The 16,295-nt window shown below is 37.8% G+C and overlaps 1 protein-coding gene across 3 annotated transcripts in view; it reads left to right on the top strand.

The window, feature by feature from the left end:
* Nucleotides 1–289: 289 nt before the first annotated feature.
* Nucleotides 290–16,295, top strand: part of LOC131076477 (protein PHOSPHATE STARVATION RESPONSE 1) — a 59,549-nt gene continuing 43,543 nt past the window's right edge. Inside the window, exons 1-2 of one of the 3 annotated variants that reach the window (XM_058013686.2) lie at nucleotides 290–1,211; nucleotides 3,741–3,989. In XM_058013686.2, coding sequence (XP_057869669.1) covers nucleotides 3,797–3,989 — 193 coding nt within the window. In that variant the 5' untranslated portion in view covers nucleotides 290–1,211; nucleotides 3,741–3,796. Of the gene's footprint in view, nucleotides 1,212–1,331; nucleotides 1,727–3,740; nucleotides 3,999–16,295 lie in introns of those variants that run through there. The other 2 variants (XM_058013684.2, XM_058013685.2) reach the window with 2 other exon arrangements.

Genomic DNA, 16,295 nt, shown 5'->3' with positions numbered 1-16,295 from the left:
TTTATTTTACCTACATTTATTCAATAGCAAAGTCCTTGTTGTAGACACCTAGATAATACTAAGTTTAAATCTTCTACAATACAAAAAAATAAATGATAAAATGCAATTTTGAAATCTAAAATACAACATTAAAACAATCCAATTTCCAAATTTTATTTTACATCTCCTAATCAAATTAGGTATATTTTTTTTAATATTCTAGATTCAAACTTTGAAATTTCCAATCTGGTCTTATGTAATATATAAATAATAATAATAACAGCAGAGCTTGTTCTAGTTCTCAGACTACCGTCCAAATTTACCCGAGATGAAAGATAACAGACTCTGTCGTCGAATCATTACGAAATCTCATTGGAGAAACTTGGAAATCCACGCAAAGATTACGTAATTCAAAGAGATTGATCAGTATCTTCGTCGTCATCTGATTTATAATAATGGCAGTACAGCGACCGATAAACCGAGGAGACCTGCAGATAAGACACAGAAATAGGCCTGAAAAAAAAAAAAAGAAAAAAGAAAAAATTGGATTGATATGGGGAAAAATGAGGATATGGCAGGGGTAATTCCCATAACCTGGGGCAGGTGGGACAGTCTTTTCCGGCATTTGCTGTGAAACAGGGGAACGTTAAAATCATGAAATGGAAGTTGAAACTGAAACATCCCTCCCTTCCCATCGATTTATATTTGTCGGGAGCATACATGACCGCCACAGCCAGCGAAGGCGGCCGAGATCCGGTGGGCAGTTGGGAAATGTTCTGCTTTGTATGGAATATTTGTCAGTTTACTTGAACGATCTACAAGTGTAACGAAACCCGCTGGTTTGGGAAATGGTGGGGTAAGAGTGTTGGGCTTATATCGAAGGAACCGCGGGACTTTCACAATAATCTGTATGTGTGATTAATCATGATGACGAAAACTATGATCAGCTTTGTCCTTATTTTGGAGGATGATCAGATTGGATAGCAAAGCCGTCTTTTGGACAAATTATTTTCTTTCTCGTTCTCGATGAAAACTATGTTAACATTTGTCATTATGTTGAAGGAGGATCAGATTGGGTGGCAGAGCCATCTTATATCCAAAGTATTTTCCCTCTTTTTGGCTTTCTTTATACTTGTTCCTTTTCCCACACCGTTGCTGCAGACCAATTTGGCCTTTCCATTTTTTGTCAGCGCGAAATACAATGCACTTGGGATTTCACGAGCTTTAGCAAGGTATGGATGTATTTGTTTGTTAGTATTCCGGCAGCATTGGAAATTTCTGTTTTGAGCACTGGATTTGATGGAAATCATTTAGTTATGCTTTTATTTTGGCTTCTGTCGATGATTGTTTTGGGTTTTCACCATATTTAACATTGATAATAATTTGACTGCTCTCAAGCTGCTGTTGCATGGTGTATGCACTGAATTCAATGGACAGCATCTAGATTGCTTTGGCTCCTAGTAGATTGCAGACATAACTTATCTTGAAGACTAGTGGTTTAGCATAACCAGCAGTGAAATTGCTTCGACAGTCATCAAGAATGAAGCTTTTTCAGTGCAATTTGTATCAGCACCTAGGGAGTTTTAGAATTTGCCCAATTTAGGGTTTCTTGGCATATTAAATTGAATGGACTAGGTTTGTCAAACTTAGCTTCTTTTGCGTGCAAAAGCTTAGATAAGCTATATGGTTTAAGTTTATGTTGCGTAATCTGCGGGGACTTGGTTCAGTTATTGGTCGACAAATGAAGGTAAATTTAATGTCCTTTTGACCGCTTGGCATCTAACCGGCAGGTTATGGATTTTCAAATTTAAAACACGTTGAATTCTTTCACTTTCTGCTGAAATATCTTAACTTATAAAAAAGTTCTTTGCATCATCTGACCTTTCATTGATCATTAATCTTGTTTTGAAGGCATGGACATTTGTTTATTTGTTATCTTGAACAATGTCGGCACAAGGCTCTTTTGCTTTAACTGCCTTCTGGAGTTACTTTTTGCAGCTGGCTGGGGCAACCCTGCACTGTGATTTTAAAAGCAGTCATAAAATAACACCTCGAGTGTCCACAATAGAACATCATTTCCAAGTTTCAGTCCATGTTCATAGATCCTAAAGTTCAATTCGTTGATTATATAGGAATAGAACATGTTGATGACCAGAAGCAAAACATTGCATCTTAGTTCAGCATAACAGATAACAACCATATACAAAAAATAACTGCGATTAAAGGGCCCATGCGTGAATTGCATAGATAACAACTTAAAAAGATTTGAAGGAGGTGGGGGAAAGAGGGCAGTTGTATGTAACATTCAGGTATGTTGTATCCTATTTATGAAGGGTCCACTTGTGCACTTATCAGGTTAGCACCCCTCAGCTGAAGAGTATTCGGATCTTTTCCTTTGGAGTCTCATCATCATGCTGTGTAAATAGTCACAAGTTTTATGTAACTTAGGGTGTCATGAGGAATGTGAGCTTTTCTCTTTTTTTAGTTCCCGCTTCTGTATTCGGCTGCATGTTTTTGGAGCATCTGAAGCTGATCTACTAAGCTGGATCACAAATTGACAATAAGTTTGACTGGGTGGTTAACTGCAGTTCAATTTTAGCTATTTGGGCTGATAACTTTATGTAATTATTAATCCAAAGACATAATAATAAGCCATCATGGATTCTTCTCTTGTGAATATGTTTAAACAACTTGTAGAGGTGGATGCCACATCCAAAAACCAACCTTCATATCTAAAGAATAATCAGTGACTTGAGTGATTTCCTGTAAATTACATCTTCCTTGAATTTGATGATAGTTCAGGGATGGAAATATGAAACATTCTTTAATGTGAGCCTGTAAACATCAAAGTCTTAATTTAAGTATGCAATGGTTTGTCTTGATTTGAGGCTGGTAAGATCACAGTCAGATTTCTCCCAGAGGAAAGTTCAACCCCTGGGACAATGTTCTGCAAAGTTTGGAGACAATCATGTTCCTTGATACTAAATATCAACGGGATTCTTAGCATAAAATAATAATTTAGGGGTGAGTGCATTTAGAGTGGTGACTTGTGTAGCATGCGGGTATTCTGGATGAATATCCTCTTTGACTATCTCACAAATCTATCAATTGAAATTTCTCGAAGGTTCTCCTCAAGGCTCTTGAATTTGAAATCTTTTTGCAAAGCCTTTTCCAAGAAATAAAGTAGGGAGAGTTGAGTTTCCACTGCCTGAACTCCATTGATCCAAGAAGAAACCTGAAATTGTGTTGTTCACTGGGACCGAGGAGACAACCTGATCAATGCAATACTAGCAAAATACTATTTATTTTTTTATTTTATCACTTCAATTAAACATTGTCACAAATCTTCTCCTATTTTGCATAGCTCTTGCAAATTTCTAGTATTTCAAGTTAACTTTTATAATATTTATTCTCTAGAATGATGAGAACAGATTTATAAGGTGGTCATTCTTCCTTCCCGCTGTTCTTTGACATCTACTATTATTTAATTTTCTGTGGCAGTATCAAGTGTCATCAGACTTAGCAAATTTACTTTTATTTGTCATATTGTGGGATGGAAAACAAATAGCTCTCCTTCAAACCACTCTTAGAATCTAGGGTTTTCCATATGCTTTAAAAAAACTCAAAAAACATTAGGTGTACTATATCTTAACAACTGTAGAAGTTATTCTTACCATTAGAAGATTAAAAATATTAATACCTGATAGTTGTATATTACCTTGTAAATTTGTAATACTGGATTTGCATTATGACGCTTGCAGGTTGAGTATGCATGCAAGCAATCATGTTGTACTGCTTCTAAAACAGACGCCAAAGTATGGATTTTTTGACTTCTAGCATGAATCATCAAAGAGTTGAAGTAAATGAACAAAGAGGATCAGGTCATTCAAGAGTTTCTAGTCCAGACCGTAGTGCTGTTACATCATGTGGTCCAGGGTCAGCAAAGCAACGATTACGTTGGACGGCTGAGCTTCATGAGCGATTTGTTGAAGCAGTTACTCAACTTGGAGGTGCTGATAGTAAGTAAAATATGGACGTCATTTTAGTATATCAAAATTAGGGAAATATAATTTTTGTCAATTTTAACCATGCAGTCTTAATGCATAAAGTTGTTCATTGGTATTCAGGGTGCTAGTATGACTGCAAATATTGCATGAAAGTTGCATGGCACTACAACGTTTGAGTGTTTGTTTAGTAATCGTTTTGGTTTTTCTTGTTAGTTTGACATTCTGTCCCTTGATAAAGTAGAATGCAAATCTCAACGATAAGATGTTTCAGTGTTTTCAAATACCATGTGTATCAAACCTAGTTGTACTTATTGTCATGGAGTAGCACTAATTGCAAGCATGATAATTATGGAAATTCTAAATTATATCTTTTGCATGATTTTATAAAATGAGCTTCACATATGTGCAATTATCTTTTGAAGACTATTATACCTTATTATATTTACTGCATGCTTATAAAATTGGGGTATGTCCTGGGCTTTTGGTAAGGCTGATAGGGACTTTATGCATCAACTCTATCCAAGTGTGCTTTCGGTCAACAATAAGCTTGATGGATAAGATATTAAAATTTCTCTAAATTTTCTATTTTAATTAAATCCAGGAGGGATATATAAGTTTTGTAATTGCTAAAAGCTTTAGTATAAAGAGTACTCATGGCACCGGTCCATCCTATAACAATGCATGGGTAAAACCAACTGTTGTGGTTGACACATTTACAATAAGAAGCAATATATGAGGTTCACCTTTAGATTTCATAGAGCGTATCCTACATTCTGACCCTTATCTAAATCTAAATGCTACCATAAAGATGAAAGACTCAGTTACCACAGTAAGAGGGTGCAACTACATGTACACCGTACAAGTATACGTGTAGATAATGTCAAATCAATTTTTGAAAACGTGAGTACACCAGTTTTTGTGTGCGTGTATTCTTGTAATAGTTGCAACATATTCATTGGTTGGGTTTTTTTTTTCAATTATTTTGGTGTCCATGTGAAGCATGGACCCACATAACAATCTATTGCATTTAAAATACTATCCCACTTGATACAACATCCAATGTAACATTTTATGTTTCATAATAGCATAAATATATAAACTATGAGCTGTAGCTATACTCATCCACAATAAAATTATGAAAATTGGCATTATCAAAAGTATCGCCATAAATTATCAAGGATAAGTATGCTTTTAAGAATCCAAGAAATCATCATATTCTAGTTGGTTCCATGAATTAAAATAAACAACTATAAATTATCCTGTTGAAGTTTATGGTGAAAATATACCAAATTTGAGTTAGAATTCCACATGTGCATTTTTTCCCACTTTACTAGTTTTTGGAGGAAAGCCCACAATCACATCCATGTCTTATGTTTCCTTTGTTTATCTTTGTGTTTGTCAGAATATCTTTAATTTGGGAGCAAGCAACCTCTTTGTATTGGGTGTAGGAAAGTTGACCTCCTTTGTCATAGAATCAAGGACTAAGGGTAAACATTTTACAAAGTTTTCATGAGACTTACACCCAATCACATCCCTCAATTGATACCACTTGGTACCGATCTGTAATGTCCCCTTTTGGGATGATCCTGGATCTTGCCCTAAAACCACAAGTTCAATTGAAACAAGGAATATAATATAATTATTAACATAAATCCTGGTTTAGGTCCTGCAACCATGTTAGATGATATTTGAAATATAATTTATAAGATTATTAATTTCTATTAGGGTTAAAGAATCACATAACATATATATTCATAACCATCTTAATTTAAATAAATCAAGCAATATTTATAATTCATTATTGGAGTTCAACAATAACAGGGCTTGGATGAGGAGACATAATAGTGTGCCTGAAGCAACTGTCACACTAAGTCCAAGAGTGGATATACTATCCCTCTTGGCTCCATGTGGCAGGCTGCCATCCATCCATCATGAGGTGGTGTACTTAGTGGGGAAGCTTGTCTCTGCCCTCACTATTCGTTCCACTTTATTCACCCTTCTATGATTGAGACTTCTTTAAATTCATTCCAAGAATCAACCATTGTAGAAGTTGGAGGGGAAACCTCAATAGGGTGCCTGAAGTATTCCTCTTATCTAAGCCCAAGGGTGGTATACACCTTGCCCCCCTTGGCCTCATGTGGTAGGATACCAACCATCCACCATGAGGTGGCATTCTTCGAAGAGGATCTCATATCAGTTCTCCCTCCTTGTATTCCCTTCCTCATCTCCACATACTTGCTTGCAGTAGTTTGATGAATAATTAGGAAATATAATTATATGAGAGAGTATATATTATCATATTGCATACATTAAGCATACATATCAAACATATATCCATGCATACTTTACTAGATCCAAATATGGCTGTATTCTGAATTGCAGATCTCTTTTCTTAATTTACCAATCTGTTTTTATCTTCCTTGTTATTTGATGAACTTGCTTGGTGCCCTCCTTGAATGCCGATCTTCAATACATATATATATATATCTTCCTTGGGATGGAAGAGTCAAGTTCTTCCATAGCCCACATCCCTTCCTTCTAAGATGGTGTCTCCCTCTTGGTGAGCATTGCCTTTGACTACCACTGATTGTTATTAACTTAATATAATCCTTTCCTACACTCGTGCCTCCTTAATAAAGACCTGTGGCTGCTTGGATGTAATCGCTCCTTCCTTATTAATGTGTATCTTAATAAAACATACTCCTGCATATTATTGCTGCATAGGAATTCATCGATGCAGAATTAGTCTTTAGGATCAGTAGTCTCAGAAAATCATGAAGTCAATCGCTAGCCTTCCAGGACTGTATAAATGTGGACCCACTGTCACTAGTAGAATAAGGATATGTAGTTTTGTCTCTCTTCTTATCCAATTTATGCAACTAGTTATGTAATATAGCTTTATTTTACTTGTTCAAATACTTATTTGAACTGTAAGAGAACAATTTGTGAAGCTGATGTTGCAATAAAGCCCAAAAGAGACCGCACACGTCAAGTGCCAATTTCAGAATAAGAAAATTCACAAAACCAAGTAGTTGAAGAAGTACAGAGAAAGTGTTAGGAGGTCTATAGGATTATGGAACAAATAACACCAGACTAACATAAAATAAGGAAAATCCCTGTTTCTGATCTTGATCTACATATATTTACAACTTCGCTTGAAAAGTCATTTGTAAAGGGACAAATATAATCAATTTACAACCTAATTATTATTTAATAGCATTTTTTGGGAATCAGCCTTGTGCTTCTATTGATTCTATCTTTATGACCTATCTCACTCAAGTAGCAATTTGCAAGATCCCATCACTAATGATCTTGAATGGTGTCACTTAGTGCTCATTGTACCTAGGTGAAATGTCAGGACTTCCTGGGAGCTTTATCATTCGAATATCACTCTATTTCAATTGCAATTAAACATGGAGTTTCCTCCACAATCAAGCTCACTTAGCTCTCTAACTCATTTAAGATTTTTATGCAAGTGTTATCTTATCATCCATTCATCAGGAAGCTCTCTTGCTCTTTCTTTTCATTCATTTGGTGTTTTCAAGATGCATAATTATGTTATATCCATTTTCAGGAATCTTCATGATCCATAATTCAGTAGTATTAATTCACAAGATCCTCTCCCTCTCATGATCTTGAATAATTCATTTGGTACTAATTCAATCTAGGTGATGCGTACATGAGGAAGCACTGGGATGTCTGAAGAGGTAACCATCCTAATACTCAAGTTCGAGCATGCAACTATGCCCACAATCAAGGCCAATGTAGCTTTCATCCTGTTGTGACCATTTCACACATCGCCCCATCGCAAATGGGGACCCCCTCTTTTTGCTTGTTTTTCGCTTGTTTTCGCTTTCGTTTTTAGGGTTTTGTTAGTTAGTTAGTTGTCTGGATTTAGGGCCAAGCCTTAGGGTTTTAAATATTGCCTTTTCAAGCCAAAATCCAGTCACTTTTGAGAGCTTTTTGAGCTTCTTTTCTAGAATGCAAATTTTGAATGCAATGAATTCGCCAAAATGGTCTAATTTTCAATTGGAATGTTCATGCAGAGCTTAAACTTGTCTAAATGATGACCGTCAATGTGAATTTTTGTCTGATTGAATATTTTGACCAAATTTTGACTTTTTTGAAGTTTGATCCTGGGCATTGGAATTGATTTGTTTTCGCCTCGTGAAGTGTTAAAATGTGAAAAATCTTGTTATTTTGGCCTGTAGGAGCAAAATCGCTCCTGTCCCTCAGTGAAGGACGGGAGCTCATTTCCAAATATCTCATCATTCTTGCAGAGTCCAGACAAATTTTACGTTTGAAGTGATAGAGAACGACAAGATCTTTCATTTGAATATAAATTGAAGATTTTCATGAGCACAGAAAGGCCTCCAGGAAGAAAATCGCTCCTGTCCCTCAGTGAAGGACCGGAGCTGCAATTCAAATTTCGTCTTGTCCTTGTAAGATTTTGAAAGTTTAGCAATTTGAGGACGTCCAAGGGAAGATGCTTTGCCAAATGAATATAATTTGAGATGCAAAAAATGAAGGAAAATGACCTATATTGACTAAATCGCTCCTGTCCCTCTCCAAGGGACCAGGGCGAGGTACCTTGTAGCTCTCGTCCCTCTCCCAGGGACCAGAGCGATTTCCTCCATTTTGCAAAATCCAGACAAGGGTCAAGGCAAGTTTACGTTCAAAAACGAAGGAGAACATGAGATGAATGCATTGAATATAAATTGAAGATTTTTGGGACGTCCATACCAATGCTGAATGCCTAGTTCGCTCCTGTCCCTCAGGAAGGGACCAGAGCGATTTTTGATATAATTGCCTTTTTTGCAAAATTCCAAACAATGTCAAGGCATGGACGGATAGAGTAAAGAAGGACGAATCCGTTGAATATAAACTTAGCACATGGCAAAGTAAGATGAAAGCCACAAGGGAAGGATCGCTCCTGTCCCTCTCCAAGGGACCAGGGCGATACAATGGTGAAGTACGTCCCTCTCAAGTTCAAGGTCGTCCCTCCAAGGTTCAAGGCCGATCCAAGCCAGGACAAAAGGTGGCGAGGGACATTTCAAGGCGCTTTCATCATGCGCAAACACTTAAAGGACGTTAAAATGAAGAAATTGACACCCTATAACATAGATCGCTCCTGTCCCTCAGAAAGGGACCAGGGCGATGTTAGATGCATTGGCCATTTCATGCAAAATTTACGTAAGGACAAGACATTGCAATGTTTTAGAGGGTCCATGGTATGGTAAAAGATGATAAATGAGAGTTTTGAACGTGAAACGATCATTATTTTGAGCATGGAGACTAGATCGCTCCTGTCCCTTTCCAAGGGACCAGGGCGATTTGCTTTGGATTCCTTGTTTTGCTTCAAGATCAGGCTAAGTCAAAACGTCTTAAGATAGCATATGGTCCAAGGCATCGTTTGAAGATAATTCGCAAGGGTTTTGAACGTCCAAACATCGCCAAATAATGTAAAAGCCTCACATCGCTCCTGTCCTTTGGACAAGGACCAAGGCGATATCATCAAAAGCACGCACGTTCCTTCAAGATCAAAGCGAAGCAAGGTTAGGTAAGGTGAAGGAAGACGTTTGAAGGACATTACAATGAAGATCGAAGTGCAAAGTTGACAAGGTCAAGGAAAGGACATGGATCGCTCCTGTCCCTCTCCAAGGGACAAGGGCGATGATCCCTTTAATACGCTCAAAACTTCATGCGAGCAAATGGAATAAGCGCAAAAGACACGAACAAAGGATGTTATTCGCCCACAATAAAAGATCGAAGTTAAAAGATGCAAGATGGACATGGAAACAAGAAGATCGCTCCTGTCCTTTGGACAAGGACCAGGGCGATGTACACTCAAAAGGCACTTAAACACACATGCAAGAGGATCAAATGCGAAGAACCTATCAAGATGATCAATTTTTAACGTGGAGATGAAGGGGTTGAATGTTGAAAATGCAAGAATCATGCCAAAGATAATGGATCGCTCCTGTCCCTCTCCAAGGGACCAGAGCGATGAGGTACGTCCCTCTATTTACATATTTTTTGGCGCCAAATTAAAACAATTTGAATTTTCTTTAAATGCTAAATCAATTTAAAAAATTGAAAATCCATTTTTATTGGTATTTAATATGGCGTTAACATTTATTAATTATTTTTGCCTTATTTAAAAATCGAAATTTGCAATTTAAAAACGCAAGGCATTAATAGTTAATTAATTAATTAATAAAAAATCGATTTGAGCGCTCATATATGGGGGTCGGCCTTGTCATTTCATTGCAAATCATTTAAAAAAGGTTTTATTTTTATTAAGTCGGCCTAAGGGGTAAAGGATGCAAGCGCTATATAAGGGGGGTGGAATTATCATTTTCTACATCATTATTTTACCTTCCTTTATGCGAGTTGACAAGAGGCGAATATAGTGCGAGTTTCAATTATCCAAGGTGGCGAAGACACTCCAAAGGTGGTGCGAATTGCATTGAAGACCAAGGGTGGCGCGCTTAGACATTCCCAAGGTGGTGTGAGGCGTGCGAGGTGTGTTTAAAGAGGTGCGAATTGCATTGAAGATCAAAAGAGGTGCGAATTTGAAGACCACACCAAGAGCGAATTTGAAGATCCATCCAAGACCACGCCTAAGGCGAACTTGCTAAAGACTTGGTGATTTATTAATGCGAAATTGAAGATCACATTCTCTCCAGAGGTGGCGAAATCAAATTTGAGGGGATCATATTGAAGATTATCTTTATACCTCAATTTTGCCTAGGCAAATTTTGTTTTTGCATTCTAGAGTTAGCTCTCTATCGAGGTATGGCGATTTAATTTTTATTGTTTTATTCATTCATCGTCATATTTCAAATTTTGAATTTTGAATCTCTTAGCTCAATCGTTGTATTTTAGGAAATGATAACTCTAGGGACTTATCATGAGGTTTCCTAAAATCTATCTCTCTTATCTACGTTATTTATTGCAAAATCTATTTCTTATAATGAAATGTTGTGTAGGTATGGCAACCCCAAAGGCGGGAGCATCCACCAGTCGCTCGGCCCTCATGAAAGAAGATCAAAAGACCGAGGAAGTGGAGACCAAGATCGTGTCCAAGTGGAGCAACATTGGAGATACAAACTTGGGGAACTTTAGCACGAAGAAGTTCCGAGAGGTCCCTTACATCGGCAAGCCATCACCTGTCGCCCGGAGAATAATAGAAAGTGGCATCATTAAGGCGGCCGGTTTTCCTCCAGCCATTCAGTGTCACGAGTTGATGATCGAGTGTGCCCGTCATTACAATCCACAGTCCAGGACAATTGTGTCCAATGAGGGAAACATTTTGGCGTACCTTTCAGAGGAGGCCATAAGTGAAGCCTTCCATCTTCCAGAGCACAGGGACATGATATACAAGAGCATTGAAGGAGCCAGATCAATGTACGATGATGATCCAGATGCTTGTCTAAGCATAATCAACAAGAACTGGCTACTCAAGAGTCGTCCCCGTCTGAGCAAAGTACCGAACACACCACACCGGATCGATTTCCAAGAGGAGTACAGAGATTTGATTACCATGCTCAACAGAGTTACAGGAGCACCTCATACCTTCTATTTTGAGAAATGGATGTTTTATTTCATCCAGGTGATTGTTCAAGGGAAGGGTACAATACATTGGGCTAGGATAATTAGCCATTGCTTAGACGTACAGTGGAGAAGACTCAGGGCTACTAAGTCCTTCCACATGAGTTCATATGTCATCTATGCCTTAATCAGGAGCGTTGAGTACGCAGGACTACCTCACAGAGGAGTGATTGGAAGAGGACCCGGCGAGGTCAGAGTTTGCGAATCCTATACCTACTTGCATCATCCACCAGGGAAGAACTACAAGTTAATCAATGATACTTTCACGATGAACATCACAAGGACGTTGCAAGGAGGGATTCACAACAGATTATCTCAAGATGCCCAGGAGTTAATCAAGAGGTACGGTGCTTGGTTCATTCAGTTTCCCAAGTTCACTTACATTAGAGTGTATGGATGTCCTTTACCTCCATACATGTTGCCGAGATACCCGACAGACAGGATTGTGTTACTTGAAGTAACAAGGCAGTTGGCAGCATATGTGAAGGCATTCAGACACCGACATCAGAATGGAGTTCAGGTACCTATTATTTTGGGTAATTCAGTTGAGGTATGTCCCAATGTCTCAGCCATGGATGATGCAGAGAGGGAGTTAGCCTTGTATCCTTTTTCATCTTTTGCTTGGAGGAATAGTTTTGATCCTCATGGACATTTAGAGGAGACAGTCGGTAGAAGATTTAGACATGAATACCAGATTGAAGATTTTATGATGAATCTCCTAGATGATCTCGAAGTGAAACGTAAGATACATTCTAGGTTGCCTTTGGATTTCATCAGGAAATGTAAGATTTACAGAGTGGCCGACCAAGCTCAGGACAACGGCAGGCACATCCAATCTTCATATGATAGAGAAAGCAAAACAATAAGTTTGAATTGGAATGAGCCCGAGGCCGTGGATTTAGATGAATTGATGGCACCAGTCTTGTCTTGTACTCGCAGATGGGTAGACATTCAACATCAGAAGTTGAGAGAACAAGGCATAGCCATGTCTTTTACTTTGGAAGAAAAGCCAGCCGAAGGAGGAGCCAGTGTTAGTGAAGGCAATCCTAATCCTAGGAATTCAGGTGAAGGTAACCTTCGATGTGCCAGTGAGGGCAATCTCCATTCGAGAGGTTCAAAGAGAAAGGAAAGATCAGAAAAGAAAGAGCCTTCCAAGAAAAAGCAAGGTGCTAACAAAGATCAAACACCAGGTACTTCTTCCAGGCCAGAAGATAGAACAGTTCGAGTGGAAGAATCCATGGAATCGATAGTACAGAATGACAGACAGGAGGAAGAACAGGCACAGCATGTTTCATCCGATGGATCTCTCCAAGACTATGATTTAGATAATGATAATGAAGTAACATCTCCTCCCAGACAAGAAGAAGTAGTACACAAAGAAATTCAAGTTCAAGAGACAAGATCAAATATCCCAGATTGGTTGAAGGAAAGATTGACTAAGGTGATCGTAATTGAGGACGAGGACAGTGAAATCGATCTAGAGAGCCTTGTTGGACGTTCACATATGACAACAGAGAAGAAGAAGGCTACAAAGATGTCCAAGATGATTCGAGATGAGACTGGATCTAGAAAACTGCAGATAGCTACACCGGCAGCAGACAAATATGAGGGTGAGATCCTAGCAGAAGACTATCATATACAGACTATTGAGTTAGGACCATCCACAGCAGAGCAGACTTTAGATGATGCCACCGACACATTTGAGGCATTGAAGGATAAGTTCAGAGAAGAAGTAGAAAAGAATAGAAAGCTTGAGAAAGAGGTCGGTGCATGGAGAACATATTTCAGTCACATCAATGAACCTTTGGGACGTCAGGATCCAGTTAGATCACCATTGCAGGCATTGCCCCTTCAATCAATCAATGAAGCAGAAAGATTCAGGAATATGGTCCAGCGTACATGTAATTGGATGGATAGATCTCACACGGTGGCCATTGAGTTTATTACAAGGATGTCGAAGATCACCCATCAGGCTATCCAAGTCCTTGAGATAATCCACAGACTGATGGCAACAGTAGCTGCATTTGCCCATACCAAGGACGTTGTCATTCCTGTCTTGAAGGTTATAAGACATACATCCAGAAGAATTTTAGCACAAGAGAAGATCTTGGAAGGCGATTCTCACAGTTTGTTTCAGTGGTCAACCTTACTCCATATAAAGAGTGTTCTCTTTGAGGACATCAGTATTAGATGTGGTCAAGTTGAGGAGGTGATCAATCCGATCCAGGACAGAGTATTTGAGGTACTTCGTACCATTCTTGGCAGAAGGATCGAGATCGAGACAGATGTGGATTTACAAGAATTTGAAGATAGAATCAAGATCATCTTTCGTAAGGACGCAGATGTTACAGATGAGCAGTATGATCAGATGTATGCCACCATGCTCCTAATTGATAGAACTAAGGAACTTGAACCCACTTGGGACACAGCTCTTCTAGATGCATTTGATCAGGTTATCCACTTAGAAGAGAGTATCAAGAATCTTCCCGAGATTCCAAGCACAGAAATCGAAGGAATTGTGACAAAATTCATTGCATATGCTAAGAAAGAGAATTGGAAAGGGAATAAGATTCTAGATGAAAGGTTGTTACAGATGACATGACATCTTATTTCTCATTGGCTGATACCTCCTAGATTTTTGTGCCAAATTTAATATTTGGCTATGTATTTAATGTTGTTCAGTAAAAAGGAGGTCATTTGTAACAAACCCTAATTAGGGTTTAGGTGTCATGATCTTGTCCGTTGATTTACTTTCAATCTGGACCTTTCATTGTAATTGGGGATGCTATTTATACCCCCATTTTTCATTTCATTTGTAATAGAATAGTCAATAGAAAATAGAGAATAGAGTTGAGAGATTAGAATTGTAAGCAATTTTTATTTTGTAGCAAGATTGAGTCTTGAAGAGAGAAGTTCAAGCAATTGTTGTATATGATGACTTGGAAATCAATAAAATATTGAAGTTATGGTGTTTTGTTGCAAGTTTCTTGAGTTATCTTCATGGTTGTTGGATGTACTTGAATCACGCTCAATCAAAGTAGTTTGTTAATTTGAAAGACTAAGTGTGAGATTTGATATTTGGTAGGATTCGTAATCCAAACCACTAGCTTCTTGCTGATTGTAGGAACGCCTTGCGTGGTCGACTGGAAAACGTTTTAAGTCCTTAACCTTCAAGCATTTTCGCATCTAGGATATGTGCCTTCGTAGTAGTGTCCTTGGTCTTTGATGCATTGAACACCATTATTACCTTAGAAGATCGCACTAATTTCAGTTGAGTTGTTATCTTATGGCAAAATTGAAATTGGTTGAGTCTTGCCAAATCTCATTCATGCTAAGTCGTTCATAGGATTAGACTAGATTAGATTTACTCAAACCCTGTCCTTTTTCCTTTTTTTGAAAGTTCCTTTTAGATTAGTAAAACCTTCGAACTATTGAATCCGTAAGAAGCCTTGAAGGAAACAGCAAATCACATCATACCACTAAAAAAGCTTGTCCACACGTGGAGACCCCACTAAAAGAACCTTGGAGTCCACCTAACTGATCCTTTTTGCAGATCTTCAGCAGTTAGAGACTATTTTCTCAAGAGAGGATAAGATGCCTAATGGTATTTTATTCTGTGTATGATTGTGTACAAAATACACGTCAACACATCCCCATTTGCAAAACCTTAAGCAAATATTGTGCCTTAAAAACCATCAAATTGTATTTTCTAGTAGAGGGGAATCATTCATAGAAAAGAAGTGCAGTAAGTATTCCACAATTAAAAAAAACAAAATGGGAGCCCCAAAGCATGGCAATACAGAAATTCCAAACTGTAATCCTGAAACTCATGATGACTGACTATCTGATTAATTGAACTGTGACTATACTTGACAAGCCAACTAAATAGTTATAGTGTTGAAAATAGAAATTAATTATGCATAGCCAAACAAAAAGGATTTACACAATAGGAGTAATGCATAATAAGAATGGCATTTGACACCTTATCCATATAGTAAAAATAAGGATGCACAATATTGTCTCTAGAAATACAAAAACAATAACAACTAGAGTTAGCTACCAAGAGTGTTGACCAAATAATGTACTTGATCATAGCATAAATTAAAGTCATACCTTGAGGGTATTTGCCTAATTACTACCCATTACATTCTCTCAATGTCAAGTGTTATATGCATTGTGTTTCATAGAGAGGAGTCACAGTTAGTCGATGGATGTTTTGCTGGTGATTTTTTATTAAACCTTCTTAAAAATGAGAAATTTGAAACTTTTCTACATAGTCTATAAAACCTCAAGATTTAATATCTATTGGAGAAATCCTAGTACTTTTGTTAGAGTCCCTTCCCTACCTTTGATTGAATAGAAAACTTTGGATGGACCTGGATCACATCAAAGAAATGTTCATCTTCCTTGGCATCCCTTTTCCTTTCTAGTCTTTTCTTTTGGTATTTGGTAGTACATTTTTTCTGGAGTTGAACAAAAATGTTTTTATTGAATGATTATGTGGGCTAAATTTCAGATCTGCACTAATGTTCTAGTAGCTACTCATGTGTGGTTATTTTGGACAACAGGTGTCTAAAATTCTCAACATTTGTCAAAACATCCACTTAAAGTGTATCTGATTTCTACATACTCCTCTATTATGGCCTTGTGAGAAATTCCCCTAATAAGTGGATTGTTTGTGCAATATTTTTTCCT

The sequence above is a fragment of the Cryptomeria japonica genome, chromosome 5 (genome assembly GCF_030272615.1).
Source record: "Cryptomeria japonica chromosome 5, Sugi_1.0, whole genome shotgun sequence".
NCBI lineage: Eukaryota > Viridiplantae > Streptophyta > Pinopsida > Cupressales > Cupressaceae > Cryptomeria > Cryptomeria japonica.
The sequence above is the reverse complement of the archived record's forward strand: the minus strand, read 5'-3'. Positions and strand labels throughout refer to the sequence as shown.